Source organism: Lepidochelys olivacea (assembly GCF_965140295.1).
Source record: "Lepidochelys olivacea isolate rLepOli2 genome assembly, chromosome: 10".
NCBI classification, from domain to species: domain Eukaryota; kingdom Metazoa; phylum Chordata; order Testudines; family Cheloniidae; genus Lepidochelys; species Lepidochelys olivacea.
Window position 1 is genome coordinate 68,811,722 of NC_140420.1, and position 20,836 is coordinate 68,832,557.

The 20,836-nt window shown below is 42.7% G+C and overlaps 1 protein-coding gene across 1 annotated transcript in view; it reads right to left on the bottom strand.

Annotated features, from left to right (window-relative positions):
* Positions 1-20,836, bottom strand: part of IL16 (interleukin 16) — a 54,713-nt gene that overhangs the window by 23,647 nt on the left and 10,230 nt on the right. Inside the window, exons 4-10 of the mRNA XM_084641867.1 lie at positions 13,565-13,701; positions 11,938-12,070; positions 10,525-10,674; positions 9,409-9,517; positions 6,427-6,569; positions 3,107-3,217; positions 118-232 (exon numbers count right to left, since the gene is read on the bottom strand). Of these exons, the coding sequence (XP_084497993.1) occupies positions 118-232; positions 3,107-3,217; positions 6,427-6,569; positions 9,409-9,517; positions 10,525-10,674; positions 11,938-12,070; positions 13,565-13,701 (898 nt within the window). The remainder of the gene's footprint in view (positions 1-117; positions 233-3,106; positions 3,218-6,426; positions 6,570-9,408; positions 9,518-10,524; positions 10,675-11,937; positions 12,071-13,564; positions 13,702-20,836) is intronic.

Here is a 20,836-nt window from a genome sequence, read left to right on the forward strand (position 1 = left end):
CAATCTTCAGGGGAAAACAACTTTCATTCACAACCAACATGAGCTGGCTTTGACCCTTATGTCACCAATCCCACAAGCAATCTGATCCTCTTTTGTCCTACATTTTAAATGCCCTACCTTCTTGTAACCTTCCATCATCAGCAGCAGCTCCACCTGGAAAGATGGTCTTTACATAGATACCAATGGGCCCATAAATGCTGTCCTTCCCTCCAACAATACTGAAGCCCAACCCCTAAATTATGAAAGAGAGAGAGAGAGAGATCATGTTTATTTCTCATAATGGTTACATTATTTTCCCTTCTGTACTAAGATGCTACATGGGCAATAACAATTAGCAAAATTGTATGATGGACATTAATATGTTCATTACAAGATTTAAAACAAAGGTGGATATAGTGATCCCCAACTTAAAATTTCAGTTAAATATCTTCTAAGTTCTTCTTTATAAAAGTCACAAACCATTAATTTGATACTATATCTGCACTGCAATAGTAACTTCTGATGATTAGAGCATAGGTTTAAGTTCCATACTCCTGACTCTGCCACTAACATAATGTGTGGCCTTAGGTGAGTCACTTAACCTCTTTTGCCTCAATTTCCCGACCCATAAAATGGAACTGATATTCACCTCAGAGGGATATTCTGAGACTTACTTCTGGGGGAATTCTGCAACGCTGCTCACACGCAGAATTCATGTCCCCCACAGGTTTTTTTTCTCCACAGAAAATACATTCTGCCAGGGGTTGCCGTGGCACCAGAACAGAGGGAAGCCAGTTCACCAGCCACAGGGAGGCTGCCAATAGGGAGGACAAGAAGCTGCCTTTCTCGCAGTGCTCTGCCTGTGGGACCAGGTGAGGAGGCGCAGGATATGGTGGGAACAGACAGAGCAGGGCAGATGGGGCTGCTGGGATTCTGGCATTCTGAAGGGCTAGCTGTGGGGGGACATACTGGGGCAGGGGCTGAATGTGAATAGGAGTGCAGGGCCATGAGCGCATGGGGGTGGCTAAGTGTGGGTGCAGGGACAATGGAGGCGGTAGGTGGTTGAGTGGTGGTGTAGGGACACATGAAGATGGGGGAGGGAAGCATGGGGATCGGGGAGTGGGGGGAGGGGTTGTGTGGGGGCAGAGGGTGGCTAAGTGGGGGTGCAGGGACACATGGTGACAGGGGGAGGAGGATGCAGGGCCACATGGAGATGTGGAGAAGGGGTGGTTGAGTGGGGGGTGCACGGAGACAAGGTGATGGGGGAAGATGTGCTTGACTGAATGGGAGAGGCTAGGGGTCAGACAGAATCTGCATGGGGGAAGCGCCCCAACTCCCTAACAATCTCCTCCCTCCCCAAAAAAACCCTGTTCCATACTTCTCCCACTCACATCCAACAACCCTACAGGTTCACTCCAGGCTACTTCCCAGCAACTTCCCTCTCCCTCAGCTCCTCCATTACCCCTGAGTTTCCCAAACCCTTTGTACTGCTTCTGAGGAGGGAGGGAAATATGTTTCCTTATTGTAGTTTAAACGAATTATTACTCAAAGTTTTGTATTAATATGCCTAGTAAGAAAACTATTTGTCAAAAAAATTGAATTTCTGAATCTTTTTTGTTATCTTTGTTGTTATAGACATACTTGACAGGCATTTTGAAATAAATTGAAATTGGTGTGATAATATTGTGTTATTTTGACCAAAACAATAAGCAGAATTTTAAAATGTTGTGCCCGGAATTTTTAATTTTTTGGCACAGAATTCCCCCAGGAGTAGAGATTGTACTTAATTACTATTTGTAAACCAACTGGAAATCCATGGATGAAAAGTGCTATAGAAGTGCAAAGTATTACACACAATGAGGCCCTGATACATGACTAGGGCCCCTAGGTGCTACCGTACACAATACAGATGATGATCATAATAATTTATTTTATTGAATTCCAGAGCAGGACTTTCTGATTGTAGTCACTACATCTGTAATGGACATTGTTATTTAGAAAGAGATCTTAATTAGAGAATTTACAGGCCTAAAAGGCCTCTGTTTAAGTTCTAGCTTCCATATTTTATGCATCCCAGTTACAAATGAAAGTCAGTCAAAAAATAATCACAAATAATGCAAATGTGTGGCAGACAGAGAGCAAGAACACCCCTTTGGCATTTTTATTTGTAAGAGTGATAGCAATTGCCTTCTCTCTGTCTTGCTAGATATGGTCTGTGTAAATCTAAGTTTTGTTTTTGTGCATGTGTACATGATTTTACCGAGGGTCTTGCTTATGTAACTATGCTTTATCACCGACTGCATCTTGTGGAGTTTCCTGGCTTAACAAATCAGGATGATGCAAGCTGCAAAGCACTAGATGATATAAACAAAGCTGGTAATACGTTGCCATGGAGAACATGCTCTAGCTACTGTGCACACATGCGATTCCCATTAGCCTCAATGGCAGATATGCACATGCATGGAGAGTGAGCCCTCACGTAGAGTACAGTAGATGTGCTATGAAATACTGCAAAATCCGAATCGAGCTGAAGACAAATTGCACTGAAGAGCCAGTCCTGCAAGGTGCTGAATTCCCTCAATTCCTGTTAAGTCAGCACCTAACAGGATAGAGTTCAGCTGTAATCTTGCTGTGTGAATGTTTGGTGTTTGTGAAAGGTGACAAATCAAAAGGTTCTGGAGGCTGCAGTCCTTTACCTGGAGGTCAGATAAGGCACAAGCAGTGCATTCTTCCCCACACTGCCAGTCCACCACTGTCTGTCAGCTCTGACTTGGAGGGAGCATCTCGAGAAGGGAGAGGCTAATTCAGTCTCCAGATCCCATTCAGTCAGTGCCCCTGGTTGTTAAGAAGGATGCCAGTGAATGTCAGCTGTTGGTGGTGATTGTGTCCATTAGGAACTGGCCTATGACCACCAACACATGGCACAGACCACCAAACAGTCAGCAGAGGATGGTGATTCTTAGTCACTGGCTGCCCAGGCCCAGATTGGAACTGGCAACCCAGAGGCGAAAGGCTCCCTGTCCCGTTACCAGCCTCCCTGCACCATTCGCTCCCCATTTGATATGTACCTTTATACCGGGGAAGGTGACTAGCATTCTGTTTATGGTAATATACACAAGCATCTCACCTTCCCTTGGCCTTTCATCAAAACAATGTTTGATATTACGGAAGCCTGTGAGCCACAAGACGTATGCGTTAACTGAGCAGTGCTCAGTGATCTAGAGGGTCTTGAAACAGCCTGCAAAGAGAAAAATAGTTTTAATGCAGTGCCAAGCATTTACATACCAGATGAATGTGTGCAATTGCTCTGTGAGAGTATAGTCTTCATGGAACAACAAAGATCCCACAGGCAGAACATGCTGGGTTTTAAAATGTTTGTTTGCATGATTCAGACAGCTCATTTCTCCAGGACCCAATGGGCTACAGAATTATCTGGAACATGTCCTGGTACTTTAGTCTTTTTTCAGATGCATAGGATATTCAGCTAAAACCCTGAGGTCCTTATAGACTATGGGCTTCATTTTGAAATTGCTTAAATCATTTCTATGCTTGTCTAGCTACTGTGATACAACCAGATTTAGAATCTAGACCCTAGAAGTACTCTCTCATACTTGAGTCATATTATTTGTGTTGGCATTTGATATTCCCATGCCAAAATTATGTGGTTGCACATTTGGGTCACAACAAGCACTGTTATGTAAGGGCCTGAGTACAGCACTGTGAATCCAGATCATCTCCAGATTTCTATTCTTATTATTTACTGCTATTACTCAAAGCTCTAGTCTAGTCAAAGCTGTGCAATCCTGACTTTGCCATTGACTAGCTCTGTATCCTTGTCACCATTTTTCTGCCCATTTCCTTTGCCATCGAAGGGTGAAAATAATATAAACTTTTACCCATAGCATCTTGTTGTTGTACACTATTAATTAATGCCTTTATAAGTGCTTCAAAGATGTAAACAGCCACATCCGGAGATTAAGTACCAGTACAGAATTCTTCCAGTGAAAGAAGTAGTTCCGTTTTGCTTGGATCTATTCAGTGAGAAGCTGATAACCAATCTGCAAGTAGTCTGCTTCCCTCAGTTTAATAGATGGTGGATTTCTTAATTTGTTTCCAGCCCATCAGGCATGACCAGTTTTAATATGAGTCTGTATCTGTAGTGATATACATGTAAGCAGGGTCTGAATGAGCTCTACCCTGACACCCAGCGATGAACTGGGGAGCAAGACATCAGGGGCAGACCATACTTGCCCTAGACAGAGCTGCTTTGCCAAAGTGATCAATTTTGGCAGGTTTGGGGTTACAACCCACTCTGAATGCAGGGGTATCCTTATTGCATGAGTAAAGGGCAGCAGAACTTAGTACTGTATGCCTTGACTGAACCTCCCTTGCTAAGCAGGGAGTAGGGATGCCAAATCCCAGTAACGATGAGAGCGGATGGGGACTGGTGTTCCTACCCGGCGGTGTGCGCTCTGCCTAAAGAGTCCTAGGCCCCATTTGACCCTCCCCTCTCCAGTGTTTAAAGACAGAGCAGATTGGACTTGACTGAGAGGCCTTGTTTCTGTTCAGTGATTACTAGAGCTGAAACTACTGATGAGCAGGTCTAGGAGCTAAGCTTTGGACGTGGGGTGGGGACAGTGTTGCAGTGAAAGACAATGAAGAGGGAGCAGCACCGAGGTTCCCAGGTACCCAGTGAAATCACTGAGCGCAGGACTACGTTGGGGGTCCCCAGTCCACGGCAAGCCGCAGTGGCAGTGATAACAGTGGCAGAGATGAGGGTGGTAGAGGTGGCAGCAAGCGGCCAGCGATGGCAGAGATAACAGCGGCGGCAAGCGGCAAGCCATGGCAGAGATAGCAGCGGTAGTGAGCCAGCTGGAGAGGCAGCAGCAGCAGCTAGGGCATAGCTTGATGCCCTGCCCCCCCATCCCCACCACGGGTGGTGGATAGACCCATGTGAACGCACCTCTGAACTCCGGGTCTTTGCTGACTAAGGTCAACCAACTGTGAGTGGGGAGCAGTGGAGGGAGAGAGGAAGGGCGTGTTGAAGGGACGATCATTCGTTGGGAGTTTCACACCACGCGATGGGAAACTGAGGCAAAGGACACCACCCAAAGTACTGGGGGTGGGTGTTTGTTTATGGCTACATGCTTTTGAGCGGTGGTTGTGGTGTTTTCTCATATGAATGCTTGGTTCCCTTTCCTTTTTAATACAAGTTTTTCTTTTGTTATACACAGACTCAGTGCTTGCAACTGGGGAGGTATTGCCTCTTAGCGGTGCCCAGGGATGGTGTTTAGTTTTCTCAGGTTACTGAGTGCGGACTTAAGCCACTTCTGTTTTGTTTTGTTCAGAGGAACCCCTAGATATTGAACCTTGTTGCTGCCAACTCCAGCTGGCAGAAAGGTTACATACATAATGAAGATGTCCTATATGAACGTTAGCACGAAGCTTATTTAAGCACTGAATCAAGTTATTATCTAATGCTAAGTATGCATGAAGTTCAGCAGGGCCAGAAGCATGTGCAGAGAAGCTCAGAGTTCTGATTTTCTACAAATTTGTTTATGCAGCGATGTGAAACTAACAGCTGCATGAGGATCTAATGTATGGAACACCCATCAAGCATTCAGCTTCTGCATATGTCAGGAAATGAGGCTTGACGAGTACATGAGAATAAGCTTATTCGTACAGTACCATAGAGAGAGTTACGAATGTGAATATCTGGGAGATGGCTGTGTAATGCCAAAAATATACTCAGTGAAAGCTACATCTCCGTCAAAACCCTGGGCGGTAGCCCATCTTCCACTAGGGACCTGAGATATGTGCAAGTTTATACACAGTTTGTTGAAATTCATGCCCCTGAGGAAGGGCCTGTGTAAAGCTCTTCAAGGTGCAGAAGCATTGCAATTTCTATATGTGGCCAGCAGGGTGGATCAGCCATTCAGGGGACCTCTTCTGCTGTCACAGTGGCAGTGCTCTCTCCTAGCTCCAAATAGGTGAGAGGGCTATGGGGGTGACCAAGGGAAGGGACAACAGCATCCACTCTCCTGTGGATCCATTGTAGCTGGAAAACTTGCATAGGGGATGATCAGGAGCAGCAGCTGCTGGAGAAAGGACAACGGAGGGGCTGTGCTGTCATAGAGCCTTTCCTCCATCTCTGGACCTGCACCTCACACAGTCAATTCAGTGTGTGTGGGGGGGAGGGGGGAGTAGGCAGAAATTTCACCATGGGGAGGGCATCCCTTTCACTTGGGATGGCCCGCTGGCAGGGAGCATGGCTGGAGCGACTGAGGGATGCACTGATTCACTGTATCCCTAGTGCAGTCTCCAATGGCAGGGCCCCTAAGGCGGGAAAGTTTTGGCAAGGAAACTAAGTGCAACTTAGCTGGAGTGTTCTTGTTGAGCCTGATGAATGTAACTTTCTAGTGGTGTGTGATTTCCTGTTGCACTTACCGGACCTCTTCCTACCAAACAGTCTAGCTGCTGAGAGAGTGACTTCCGGTTACTGTAAAGAGAATGGGGCTGTCTGTCTCTATATGCTGTTGATTTCTTTGTCACTGGATAGTCAATTTCCCCCATCCAGTAAGGATTTACACCTACAGGAGACAGAAGGCATGACACCGTATTTTTCATGAGCATTAGCTTCAAACACTTCTGCATCAAACACTTGACTCAATAAATTCCGTTTAGAAAGATTTTTCAAGTTGTAAATATAACTGTACCAGGCAGTGATGGGATTCCCTGAGCCACCATTAAGAACCAAACCTCACAAGCTTCAGTTGCACCCAGTGACTTCACACGATCAACTGCTGGGCACACTCAGCTAATAGAGAGAGTTCTGCATGGCAGACACACAGGGCCTTGTTCAAAGACTGCCTGCTGCACATACATTCCATTCACTTTTATGCACAAGCTTCTGCATCCATAACCCTCTCTCTCCATATCAGGGGCTCGTTACAAGGGAGCATCTTAATTGCATCACATGATGCACTGAGAGCAAAATCACATTACCCCGAAGTAAAGAAGACAGATACAGTTATCACAGAATCAAAGATGATACAGATGAAAAGACCTGTTAGCTGAGCCAATTCCTCCTTCTGCCAATGCAGGGTGAGACTATTATATGCATTTCCCCACTTTCCTTGAAAGACTATTCCACAACCTAACAGACTTCACTGTTCGGTAGACTTTTTTTAGTAGATACAGGTTTTCAAAAGACAGTAGGCTGGATGTGTATTTTTTTCCACAGCAAAACCCTGGGCGCAAGATTGTGGAAAATCTGCCCACTGGTGCACTGTGTCTACACGGCTGTGCTCCACTGAGGGACTTGCACCCAGCCTGTGCTACCACAGTGGTGCTGGCCAAGTTGTGCGGGGAGGGAGAGAAAGGAGGGGATGTGCTGACTCCGCATATCCCCAGGGCAGCCTCTGCCAGTGTGGGATCCTATGAAGCCCTGACTGCAAATTCAAGCTCCATCCTTGGGAGAAGCAGCTGAGAAGGACAGCGGTGCAGACACTACCTACACTTCCCCAGGGGTGAGACCCTCTAGGACACAGCAACCCCAGCTGTCTTAGAAGGGGGTAATCAGGCCCAACCACCTAATGCTAGACTATGTGTCCACAAAGGGGTTCTGCTGGCATAAGCCATGAGGAGGAGATCAGGCAGCTTGTACCTGGATAACGGTGGCATTTCTATCTGTTACAGGCTTTCACAGTTTGAATCACTGGAGTGTACTTCTGTTCATGTCACCTATGCCAAACAATCATAGGAGGCCAGAACCTGATCCAGCCTTTCTGGCTATAATAAACTGCTGCATCAATGACCACCCTCTGGCCTATGCTATGTCTAGTAGAAGGAATATGCAGTGCAGGGGGACTGGGCAGGTAATTCACCTGTTTAAAATTTTAACATGCTGACATACAGAGTATAGGATTGGGTTTTCTGGCTGTGCCCTGTTTCACTACTGCTACCCTTGCTATATTGTTTCTATGCTTTCACCTATGCTGTGTACAGGCACATCTGGATTTTATTTTATTACAAGCTATTTCAGCTACTGCACATCCCCATAAAGTTTCTTTTCTGTCTGTTTATATCTATCTTTGCATTTCCAGTGTGCCATGGCATCTGGGCAAAAGTGAAACGTCTCCTAGAGACTCAACTAAGTTGTTAGTTTTAACTATTTCACTCGAAAGGCCATGTTGATTACATTCAATGGAAAACAGATAATAGCATTGTGAATAATCATCTCCATCTGACATATTTTACCAACAAAGCACAAAGTAAACTGAAAGGGTTCATTATTTGGGGAACATGTATCACTAGTCTGTACATTTGATTAGAGAATAGATACTGTCCTCAGCCCATCTGAGTATCCCGGAACACTATTATTTTTGTTTCCAGGAATTACAACCAGAAAGGGAGAGAACATCATAATGTAGTTCATAAACTTTATGTCCAGATGTCTCATTTAATGCAAACATTTAACACAGCCTAACACTAAAACTACAGCACAGAAGTTAACACTGAGTTAAAGTGACATTCCCAACATAAAACTGATACATTTTAAAATGTCACTGCCCCTATTACTAACAACACTCGAGAGTATGGAAATATAAATAATTTTAAAGATCTAATATATTTCTCAGCATTTATGCTGCTTGTTTCCTTTTTGCATTTTCACTCATTCTCTCAAAGGGACCTTCAAAATTGAACCTACAAATCAAGCTCATGTACATCTTTGCACACAAACACAGTGGGTGAAATCCCAGTCCTACAGAAGTTAATGGGAGTTTTGGCATTATCTTCAGTGGAGCCAGGATTTCACTTGTGTACCAGCATACATCAAAACGTCAGATACACTGTGCGTATGTGTGTGTGCAAATAGCTACACAATGAAATAGGTGTGCCCATATTTGTGACTACAAATCCGGGAGGCACACTTGTAAATGTTACCCGTATTAAAAACTTGTTTATAGTCAATTGCAATACCTGCTTCTCAGGTATTGGTATATGTTGCCTTTGGGAATGATAACACTTAAGAGGAATGTTTAAATTAAAAATGTTTTTTTAAAATTACAAAAATGTTTTTGTTAATGTTAATTTTAGTAAAAATCAACCAAAGCTTTCCCCCACAAAAAAATAGTCTGAACCAGTTCAGGGTACCTTTAAAATATGCAAAATGGTGTGCATATGTAAGTTGATACATAATTTTTATGTACAGGGATCATGACTGATAAGTATGCATGGATATCTGAATCCATTCTTTAATACTAGCTTGTCATGCAGCATGAGTCTTACAGAAGAAACTAGCTAAAACCCTCCAGAGTAAAGGTTGGCAAAAAAAAGCTGTTTCTTTCAACATCATGATATCGTAACCTGAGAAAGTTTCATGCATTTAAATTTCCCAAGAGAATATATTTCCTCTTAGAAACTTACTGGTTGAATTACTGCGAGTCCTTTGGCAGCTGGCTTTAGAGTGCAGAAAACAATTAGTTTGTATTTCCATTTTAACAGGCCTTTCATTACAGACACCTGTTGAGGATTCCTGAAAAGAGACCCAGAATATTTTAAATACAAATCTGACCAGCTATGTTTTTACTGAGAGTGCTAATCACTTCACCAAGTGCAACAACAAAAACATGGAAGTTAATCTCAATTTTTAAAAAAAATTCTCACAATTCAGTTTGCACAGACTTCAGCCTGGATTTTAACTTATACCCCAGAACTTGGGCAGGAAAGCAGTTTATCTGACATAAATGGAATGATAAGGGATGGTGATTCTAAATTATTTGTTTGATCGCATTTCTTTCAAAATATCAGAGGTAACTGTAACTTACCTGAGGACTAGTATGGAAATACATGCAGTTTAGAAGTTACATTCAAGATGCTAGGTAAAAATGAGTCTATCTCCCTCTTCTTCCCCCACCCGCAACAAACCTACAAGAATATTTTCATTTCTTGGTAACTCCAGATATGCTGCTTTAAATATCAGATGTGACTAGTGGTTTGATTTTAAAGGGGCCTGATTTTTGGAGGGTAGATGATTAGCACTTTCTGAGAATCGGTCCCTTTCAAGGAGTTCCAAGATAGGCACCCAAGATTACTTTGAAAACAGTGGCCACTGTGTTCAGCATTTATAAGCTTTCAATTAAACAAATTTGTCCAAAATAGCTTGGGAGTTCAATGGGAAAAGTAAATGATTACACCCAACTAGGAACCTCGACTCTAAGCATACTTTAAAAATAAGAAGTTTCGTCCATCTATGGATCTAGGGAATGCAATTTATTGCAATTAATAGGATTATTGAGCCTTATCAGTTCTAAAAGAATGATAAAAGGGCACTAATTGCATGGAAAAACCTCTCTCAGTTAAATCATTGGGGAAATAGCTATGACAAAATCCCATGTATGTGACAAACTATCACTTTGCATAAAAAGCCAAGCCAGTTTTACTCAAGGGAATCTTGCAGGGGCTGAGGAGGCCACAAAATGGTATAGGAGCAGGGTCTATATGTCATAAGATGTTGAGGGCCAACAACAAGATTTAACTTACTTCTTGAAGTCTAGTTTTAGTAGAGCTGTTTGGAAGTATCCTGTCACAGTGAGCCACTGAATGGTAACGCTCCTCTTCAGCAGCAAGTGGCACCATTGCCAAATCATAAAAAAATACATCCTCTTTCCGGCCTGTTTCCCCTAGTGAATTCTTTAGAATAAGAAGCACAAAGAAGAGTCTGAAGGGTGCATTGTGAAACTGATTTTTATAGGTTTTGGCTAAGTAGCCGGTTCCAGAATCTCATTTCCAAAATGTTTTCTGTTCACTTTTAGTTTTATTTTTCAGCCAACATAATGTATGTTTTAAAGTGCACAGTGGGACCTAACCACGCTGAAGCTGTTGGCTGCTACCATAATATAAATGTTAAATATAGTCTGCCTTATAAAACATAAGTCCTCTTTGATTTTGAAAGGAAAAAGAAATAAACCCCTGGTTAGAGTCTACCAGACCTCACGGTGATAGACAATGTACAGTATGAAGATGCTAAAAAGAGGCACACTCTAGGCAGGACTGGAGACTTCAGTTCTCATTTCTCTAACTAAGCCTGTACTAGCTACGTGAGTTTCCTGGGCTCTAGATAACTGAATGTTTTTTTTGTTAACGTTTAGGTCCCAATCCTGCAATGAACACCTGCACGAACACCATTGACGTCAAAGGGGCTCCATGCAGATGTAAGGCAGGGAAGCACCCCCCTGGAACTCACTGCAGGAGTGGTGCCTTAGGGCTTGTCTACACAGTGCTTCAGTCTGTACTAGCGGGGTATAATGCCTTTTTTAATGCCTTTGCTATATGACAGATTATTGGGAGAGCAGCAATAACTAAATTAGGGAAATACAACCAGCACCACTCAGATGTGTGCTTGAGGGTAGGTTTAAACTGTGAGATCTGGATCCAAATGGTCTACCCACAAAAGATCAAAGGGCTTCCACTGGAAAAGGGCTTGTTTGTAATACTCCTGCCTCACTGTCCTGTTAATGCTACCTCGTGCTCTCTGATCCCGATGGCAAACCCTAGCACTCTGTAGCAGTGGGTCCCACAGCTATAGAGCCTTGGATCCAAACTTGGTGGGTCCTTGGCCCTTTCCCAGCCCAGGTCCTGGATTCATGGATCTTCCATTCATCCACCCCAGCTTTGGTCAGTCTGTACATAGAAAACACACAGTGGTGGGGTATGTGCTTATGAAAGGAGTGACTGTATAGTCCCAGCTAAAATTTCTAAGGGCTGATGGCTCCCCATAGTCTCTGTTTGTCCTGGAAGAGCTACACTGAAGGTTAGCAGACTTAGACCACGTGAGGTTTGGGGGAGAAAAAACAAATGTTCCAGATATTCAGTGCACTGATTCCTCTTGCCTTTCAGGTAAACACTTTTGAAATGCCAAGGAGATGTGGAGTGGACCACAGCCCTCCTACTTACCTTGTTAGCAATCACCAAATTCACCAGTCCAGTTGCTGATTGAATGAGAGATTCAGCCTCTTTGTTGGTGAGCTCATTAAGTGATTGTCCATTTAGTGTTAACAGTTCATCCCCTGGGCTTAGACGACCATCCCTTTAAAACACACACACACAGTATTACAGACCCAAGAACAATACAGCATAATTGAGATTGTTCTTGATGTCTCGCCCACAAAGGCACATGAAATCTCTCCTTTCCCCTGCCACCTTGAACACTCTCATGCAGGGGCTGGCTACAATCACAGATGGCTCCCTGCAAGCACTCCTTAGTGCACAAAACATCCCAAAGAGCTCCCTCTTCCCCCACCATTCTAAGCTGTGGAGAGGACTGTATACTGTGCTCTCTAAAGAGAACCCAGGGCCATAATGCCTTCCAGTACATCTGGTAGCATGGTGGCCTTTACCAAGGGCTATTAAAGAGGGGACACCATAAATCTTTTACAATGCACAAGTTAGCCTCTTTCTAATCAATGATTAGATAATGCATAGAGAGTACACTTATAAAGTTTGTGGACGATACCAAGCTGGGAGGGATTGCAAGGGCTTTGGAGGGTAGGATTAAAATTCAAAATGATCTGGACAAACTGGAGAAATGGTCTGAAGTAAATAAGATGAAATTCAATAAGGACAAATGCAAAGTACTCCATTTAGAAAAGAATAATCAGTTGCATACATACAAAATGGAAAATGACTGCCTAGCAAGGAGTACTGCAGAAAGGGATCTGGGGGTCATAGTGGATTGCAAGCTAAATATGAGTGAAGAGTGTAACGCTGTTACAAAACAAGTGAATACTATTCTGTAATGTTTTAAGCAAGACACAAGAAGTAATTTCTCCACTCTACTCAGCACTGATAAGGCCTCAGCTGGAGTACTGTGTCCGGTTTCTAGGTGCAACATTTCAGGAAAAATGTGGCAAACTGGAAAAAATCCAAAGGATCGTAACAAGGATGATTAAAGGTATAGAAAACATGACCTACAAGGAAAGATTGAAAAAATTGGGTTTGTTTAGTCTGGAGAAGAGGAGGTGGGGGTTGGGCGGACGAGAACAGTTTTTAAGGACATAAAAGGTTGTTACTAGGAGACATTGTTCTTGTTAACCTCTGAGGATAGGACAAGAAGCAATGGACTTAAATTGCAGAAAGGTCAGTTTAGGTTGGACATTAGGAAGAACTTTCTAACAGTCAGGGTGGTTAAGCACTGGAACAAATTACCTAGGGAGGTTGTGGAATCTCTGTCATCAGAAATTTTAAGAAATGGTAGACAAACACCTGTCAGGGATGGTCGAGCTATTATGTAGTCCTGCCTTGAGTGCAGGGTATTGGACTAGATGATCTCTCGAGGTCCTGCACCTCTATGATTCTATAATCCTTATTTGCAATTAACATTGAGAAGAGTTAGAGCTGAGCATGGCTGCATGTTTTATTTCTAATATGTTTATCCATTTCTTCAGCTCAGTGCAATGTAAGATGTTTCCTGTGCATCACTGCGTTCCTTTGGATTTAAGATCTTAAAGTGCAGCTGGAGTCAGACGATGGGTCCTTCAAAAACCATCAAGTTAGTCCATAATAAAAATTATAAATGAAGTACCTGTGGGCAGCACCCCCATTGATCACTTGGCTGACTGTGAACCCTTTCCCAAGAGAAGTGCAGTTGGGGGTTCTCGAGATTTGGATCCCCAGGCCATCATTTCCCGTGGCTATACAGAGCCTCCAGATGCAGCCATCCTGGTTCAGGAAGATGAAGACAAAAACTCTTTATTGCATCAAAGTAAATATGCAGAGAGTATTTAAGTTATTTACAGTTTGATTTTTTAAAGCATCAATTTTCTTGTTCCTAGATCCAGATTATTTCTAAACACAAGAAAAGTAGAAGCTGAATGCAGCTCACTTCTGGGTAGATGCTGTTGTGTGAGACAAACATCTCAAACAATTCTTCTCCATGGGACTGCAATGACTTCTGATTACCATAGGAAAAGATTATAGTATGATGTGTTTTGCCATGAAGAGGCAAGAGAGCAGCTGACAGATTTTGACAATAGGGATGTGTGAGATTTTTTGACCATGCCAACTGGAAGGAAAGGGAGAGACAAAAATACTAAGTTAAGTATGCTGGGACACATTTATACTTGAAGTCCATGGAGTATTTTTCCCTCTGTTTTATTGATACAGTTAAGTGTTTTCTCCTTACTACACTACAAGTGATTAATGGTCCTGAAAGAAGTATCAGCCCACCCCGGGGGAACAAAAAGAGAAAGAGTGAGAGATTGAATTCCAGTAATACGTTAAGAATAATCAGCCCCTAGTGGCATTAAACTGCCATTTTTATTTTGTTAATTTGGCTTTATGCACTGCTGAGAAACTCATGTGAATACAAGGGCAAATTTTGCTTATAGAAGCATACATGAAATTCACTAGGAGTCACTCATGCTTCCAAAAACTAATGTGGGATCATAGGGTCTGGTGAGATTCTTGCACTAGGTTCATGGCCAAATACCTACAACCTGGTAAAGCCTGTGCAGCTGGCAGTGCCATGGGCTGGGACAGCTAAGGATAAAAGCAGTAGTGGCCGTATGGTCCGAGGAGGTGCCCGAACAATGTGTGTTTCATTTTATATGCCGAATTCAGGCTTGGATCTTGCAAACCTTTTATCACAAAAATACTTAGTCCCATGACTAGCCCCTTTGAAATGAATGGAAGTGCTCACATGAGCAGTGAGTGATTCTTCATACATGTCAGGGCTTGCAGCATTGAGCGCTTACATTTGGAGGATTTTATTTTTTGACTCCTCAGGGCAAATTTTCAGCCAGTCTCAAGCTCCACTCTATTCAGAGACACCTCCCCCCATTGAAACCCACATGCGGTCATGCTCTGTTCCCCAGCTTGTGTACAGGACTTAGATTCCCATCCTGCAAAGAGAACTGCTTGATTTCGAGTTGAGTTAGTGGAGCTCCATGCAGGTGGCCGCATGGTTTTCTTTGCAAGATCAGAGGCTTAGATTGTAAATTCTTTGGGGGCAGGGACTATCTCAATATATGTTGTCCATATATGCAATGGGGACACTATCCTGACTTGGATTTCGAGGCAGGTGCTACGGTTATTTAAATGTCAAATAATAATAATAAGAGGTGATTTGGATATTTTTCTGGGCCCAATCATTTGTATGCATTAAATTAGTGAGAATGCAAAACTGGAAGCAAGTTCTGTTGTGTGTCTCACAAAAACTAGAGAACAGCTATAATTTTTGTTTTAAATCCCTTTTTTACCATCAGGTTTGGTTAATTTTCAGTTTAGCTCTATCTGTCAAATACATTAGAAATTAATTTTTGTTGGAGGGAGGTGTAGCAATTCGTATGTGTTGTCCGCATTTGTAGTTTGGAGTCCTGGATATAGATCATTATATTAAAATCCAAGTTCTAGCAACATGACATAAAAGCTTTAAAAAATAAATATTAGACTGGCCGATGTTACAGCAGCCAATTTGTTTGGGCTTTGCTCTTTAATGTCTTTTATTTCCTGTCTCATTTATTATTTTATATGTAAAAATGCTCTGCTGGTGCTTCCAGGAGCAGAGCAGTTATTAGTTTTGCCCCTTTTTTTAATGTGTCCTGTTGGTTTTGTCCGGTGACTCATAGCTCCAGGCCTGGCAAACGTAGAGAACATGTTAAAATAAAGTTGGCAGGTTTGGTGGGTGGGCAGGTGGGTTCCTCCTAGGGCACCAGACCTAGTCATTACTGGAATGTATGTTTAATGCATGTCGGTTGCCAATGAATAAAAAAATCTTTCACTTATAGGCAGCTTTGCCATACAGAGCTTAATGAAGCTGGTGAAACATGTATTTCACATCTGTTCAAATGTTATTGACCCCAAGCATGCAAATAAAATGAAGGCCTTTCAATAGTGCACTGTTAGTAAGATTACATTTAAGCAAAAAATCTCAGGCTGAAAGAAAAATCTAAATCAAAGGAATATCGCAGGATTTTTTTGGAAACTTTTGTGTATAGATTCAGCTGATCTTTCATGCTTTTCATTTTGCAACCAATTTTCTTCATTCTTATCATACCAAAGGCCAAATCTCAGGATATTTTTATCTCTGCCATTTCAGAGATTTCCTTTTCCATCACTTTCTCATTAGACGTTTCTAGCTGAGAGTCCTGTCTTGAAACATCTCCTTCCAGATGCTGTTTTGAAATAAGCGTAACCAGGCCTTCGCTGGAAAACTGAAACACTTTCGTGCACTCTGAATGTAACTCACAATAGTTAGATTGTCTGAAATGAAATACATGACTGCACATGGGTGGTTCAAGGAAGATCTGGTAATCACTTAACCAGGCATATGATGATAACCTGATTGACTCTGTTTAAAAAACAGTAATAACAATATAGCAGTGAGTGCTTAGGCTTCTATAGCCCGCTGAATACTAAAGAGCTGTGATTTCTGAGTCAATGACCAATTAAGAGAATAGAGCCTTTTTGAATTTTCTTCCAGAGAAATTGTATTATGTCAATTTTGAAAAATAGGGCCAGAGGCCTCACTGGTGTAAATCAGCAGAGCTCCATTGAGTTTGATATGTTCAGCTGAGGAACTGGTCCTTTAAAAACTTTTAGACAAAATTCCATTTATTTTCCTAGCATCTGTCTGGGAATTCCCTTTGAAATTAATAAAGGTACCAGCTGGTACCTGTGAAAAATCCATGGGATAGTGGAACTGTGCCATTGGAGGTAGCCACCCCCTCCTGCCCTCTCTGTTTTACCTCCTTTTCACCAGTTGCCCTCCTTCTCAGTAGTGAGATTATGAGATCAGTGGTACATGAATTAATCGCCTGATGCAACAGGTGGGGCTTGGGATTCAGGTTCCCACAAAACCCTAGCTATGGCTAGTTGATGGATAGAGAGACGGGTAAACAGATCACGCAGTATAAATAGATCTGTCTATTCATCAGCTATCCTTAGCCATTTTTTTTCTGGGAACCTGCCCTACCTGTTGCGTCACCCACTTGCTACATGTCACCTCACTCAACAAGTTTAAGAGATAACCTGTGTCTGATCTCACAGTCCCATTTCTGGGAAGGGCAGAAGGGAGAGCACAGAAAGAGAGAGAGAGCACAAATGAAGAAAGTGAAGGAATAAATACAGCCTCCCTCCCAACCAAGCTTGTCCAGCTGTCATGCCATAACCCTGTTTCTGAGACATCACAGTCTTCTGCCATGGAAATCATCCCATCACAAAGAATGGGTCAAATCATCCTCTCCTGGAAAATGGGAAATTAACAAAAAATATGCCTGGATGATGATGCAAAAATAGTGAGTTGTTTTTTTCTCTCAGGCATGAGAGATTGAGGGCCACATGGAAAAGGCCGGGGTCTGGTTCTGGAACCACACGGAGCCCTACGATCCACTGAAATTCTGACTCCAGTCTTTTGGCTGTTGGGCATTCACGCAGAAAACCTTCCCCTCAACATTGCCCGCTATCCTGGATACCCCCTTTCCCTCAGTAGCCCTATTGCCATGGCTACTATTACAGTGATTGGGTGTTACATGCCACTGCCCAACATGGGTGACGGTGGCATGTGCAGAAGAAGCCACATATCATAATGTAGTGCTGCCAGAAGCAGTAATAAACTAGAAAGAGATTACTGCTTGAAATTGCTTGGGTGCTCAAAGGACCATTCCAGCTCGGGTGAATGTCCCTCGTCCCACCCATTCCTCACCATGACTGACTTTGTCTCTGATTTCTCAGTAGCCCTATCAGATATACCCTCCTTCCACAGCTTTTGCCTGAGTGTCAGGGCACCAAGTGTCATCAAGAGCAGAGAGGCTGTAAAGCAGATCTTCGTATTTACACACCAGTATCCTTACCATTTGGTGCACACACGGAAAGCCAGGAAGTTACTTTGAGCAGCACATGACAGGCGAACACATTCAGAAAGGAGCATTCTTTCCCAGTGACCATCCCACTCAGCGATGTTATAGACTACCAGCCTTTGGCTTGCCATTCCATTTTCTTTGTTGCTTTTTTAGCCAAGGTCATAGTAGTTTGAGTTGTCTGCACTTTTAAGTAGTGGATGTGTTGAAAGATCACAGCACACCCAGTAGAACTTACTTAACAAAATCCTTAACATTTGTAACACATAGAAAGAGAATTCCAATGAGTGAGAGAGGTCAAAATAGCCCATATCACTAGCCTCCCAAAGCTGCATTTTCAGACAGCTACCGACCAGCACAATATTTAATGATCTTAGGATTCCCTTGTCTGACATCAGAGATTTACCAATGCTAGACTTTAAGGCCAGAAGGGCCCCTTGCGATTGTCTAGTCTGACTTCCTGCATAACACAGGCCATAGGATTTCTCATAGGACCCATCTGGATGAAGATCGAGGTACCTTCCTCGCTTGGTGAATACTATTAAGAAAACTCTGAATACTATTCTTGCCATGAGAGTTGATCAAAAATAAAAAGATTATGTAGGCATCTAGAAGATTTGGAAAACATTTTCATTCCATGGCATTTCCAAATGGACCAATTTTCATTTTCCAGACAACCTTTTGTATGGATGTATATTTTTATAGAGATATAGGGAAGTTTGTCTCAGATAATATCAAACTCACTTAGAACATAGCTTCATGCCAACTACAGAGTAATCAATGAGGGACCTTTGTTTCACCCCAGGCCCATCTACCCATTGGGAACATAGAATTGCATACACCCCAGTTTAATCACTGAGTATGCATTCTGAAATTATTAACGCTTTAGTTGCTGGGTTAAAATAATCCCCAAAATGCATACTGGGGACTAACCGTGCTTTGAATATTCCTCCTTGAAAGCAAAGGCAAATGGTTTAGAACCATAATGTAATCAGAACGTCAGAAGAACCTTTCCATAATGTTTTCCATTTGAATTTACATCAAAGTGTTTGTTTATTTTCATAAGCGGAATAAGTGCCCCATAGTGAGACCGTTACACAAATTACAGTTCCCGGGATTCATTTGAAACTCAGCCACCCGGTATCAGTTATCAGAATTGGCACAGTAGACTGAAAATGTTGTGACTTTGCCTAGAAATCAGTTATGAAGCAAATCTAATACACAACACTGTCTGCTACTTTATAATAATACACATATCAGCGTGGTGAAAACTGTATGTAACCACACACCTAAATGCTGTGTTTTCTGCACTATTGTTGCTTTAATGGTACAAATCACTAAGATGGAGCTGGGATAATCTGCAATGGCACAAGTCACTTGTTACACTAGCGCCATTGTCTCCACCAGAAGGTCCTGATTTGCATTGTGCTCAATTTCTGTTTGTTAAGTAAGATTCTCAAATGAAAACCATTTTAGAAGAGCAAAGTAGTAGTAGTATTCTCTGTAAGCTCTGAGGATAGGACAAGACGCAATGGGCTTAAATTGCAATAAGTGCACTTTAGGTTGGACATTAGGCAAAACTTCCTAACTGTCTGGGTGGTTAAGCACTGGAATAAATTGCCTAGGGAGGTTGTAGAATCTCCATCACTAGAGATTTTTAAGACCAAGTTAGACAAACACCTGTAAGGATGGTTTAGATAATACTTAGGACTGGTCTTCACTACAGAGAGATGGGTGCTGCTGCAATCGATACAGCAGGGATTGATTGGGTCAAGTGAACACCCTCTAAATCGACTGCAGACCACTCTCCGGTCAACCCTGATACTCCAGCTCTTCGAGAAGACTAAGGGAAGTTGACCGGAGAGCGTCTCCCGTCGATGCAGTGCAGTGAAGACACCGGGGTAAGTTGACCTAAGCTACGTCGACTCCAGTTACTTTATTCATGCAGCTGGAGTAGTGTAACTTAGATCAACTTACCCCAGTCATGAAGACAAGCCCTTAGTCCTGCCATGAGCACAGGGGACTGGACTAGATAACCTCTCAAGGTCCCTTTCAGTCCTATGATTCTATGATTATGATGCAAGTTACATACAATTGTCAGGGTCTTAGTAAGCTGTCAGTGTGGCCCTTGAGACCACAACAAACAAAATAAAACATGTCTTCCAGGGATAACAAGTGTTGCCTTAGTTTCCACACTTCCGCCTACTCACAACTGCTCTGTTTTGACAAATGACAAAGACCCTTGTAGTACTTTTATTATTCTTGTTATGGTCACTGGTTATCAAAATTATTTTTATGTAATATAAATGATAGCTGTAATCAGATCATGGCACTTCCTATTATACTTACTGTACTGTGTCGATACATAGAACTTGCCAAGTATTTGCGACAAGAGTATGTACCTGAAACTGGTTGCCTGAAACAAAGTGATGCTGGAAACACTGTGTAATTTAATCAAAGTGAGAACACTAGTGAATCATACACGAACAACAGTGTAAGGCTCAGACAGGAACATGAATTCTTCCACTTCTGGGCCTGGAAGGAACTGCTGTTTGAGAGTTCAGTGCTCTGGATTTTTGTGGAGGGTGTTCACACCTTCAGGGTCATGGGCACCAGGCACACGGCTGCAGGTAGTGTAAGGCAGAAAACTGATGGACTAACACAATAGTCTGGCACAGCTGTGTGCCCCAGTAATGTAACAGAAAAATGGATTCTGATTCCTTGAAATGAGAATGGGCCATGCATTGACCAATGAATTTCTGCAGCTGATTATAGAGAGCAACAGAGAGCCTGACGCCTTGGGACCTGAAGAAAATCTCTGACTCTCTTCTTCTGGATATTTGAGGATAGGGGTTTTAAGAGAGGGCCAAGTGCTCTCTAATGCATACTGCACTAAGGAGCCGGTTATGACAGACCAGTGCAACATAGAGGGGATGTATCAATCACCTCACTGCATATTGCAGAGCCTCAGCAAGATGACACAGACGGAAGAACAAGGT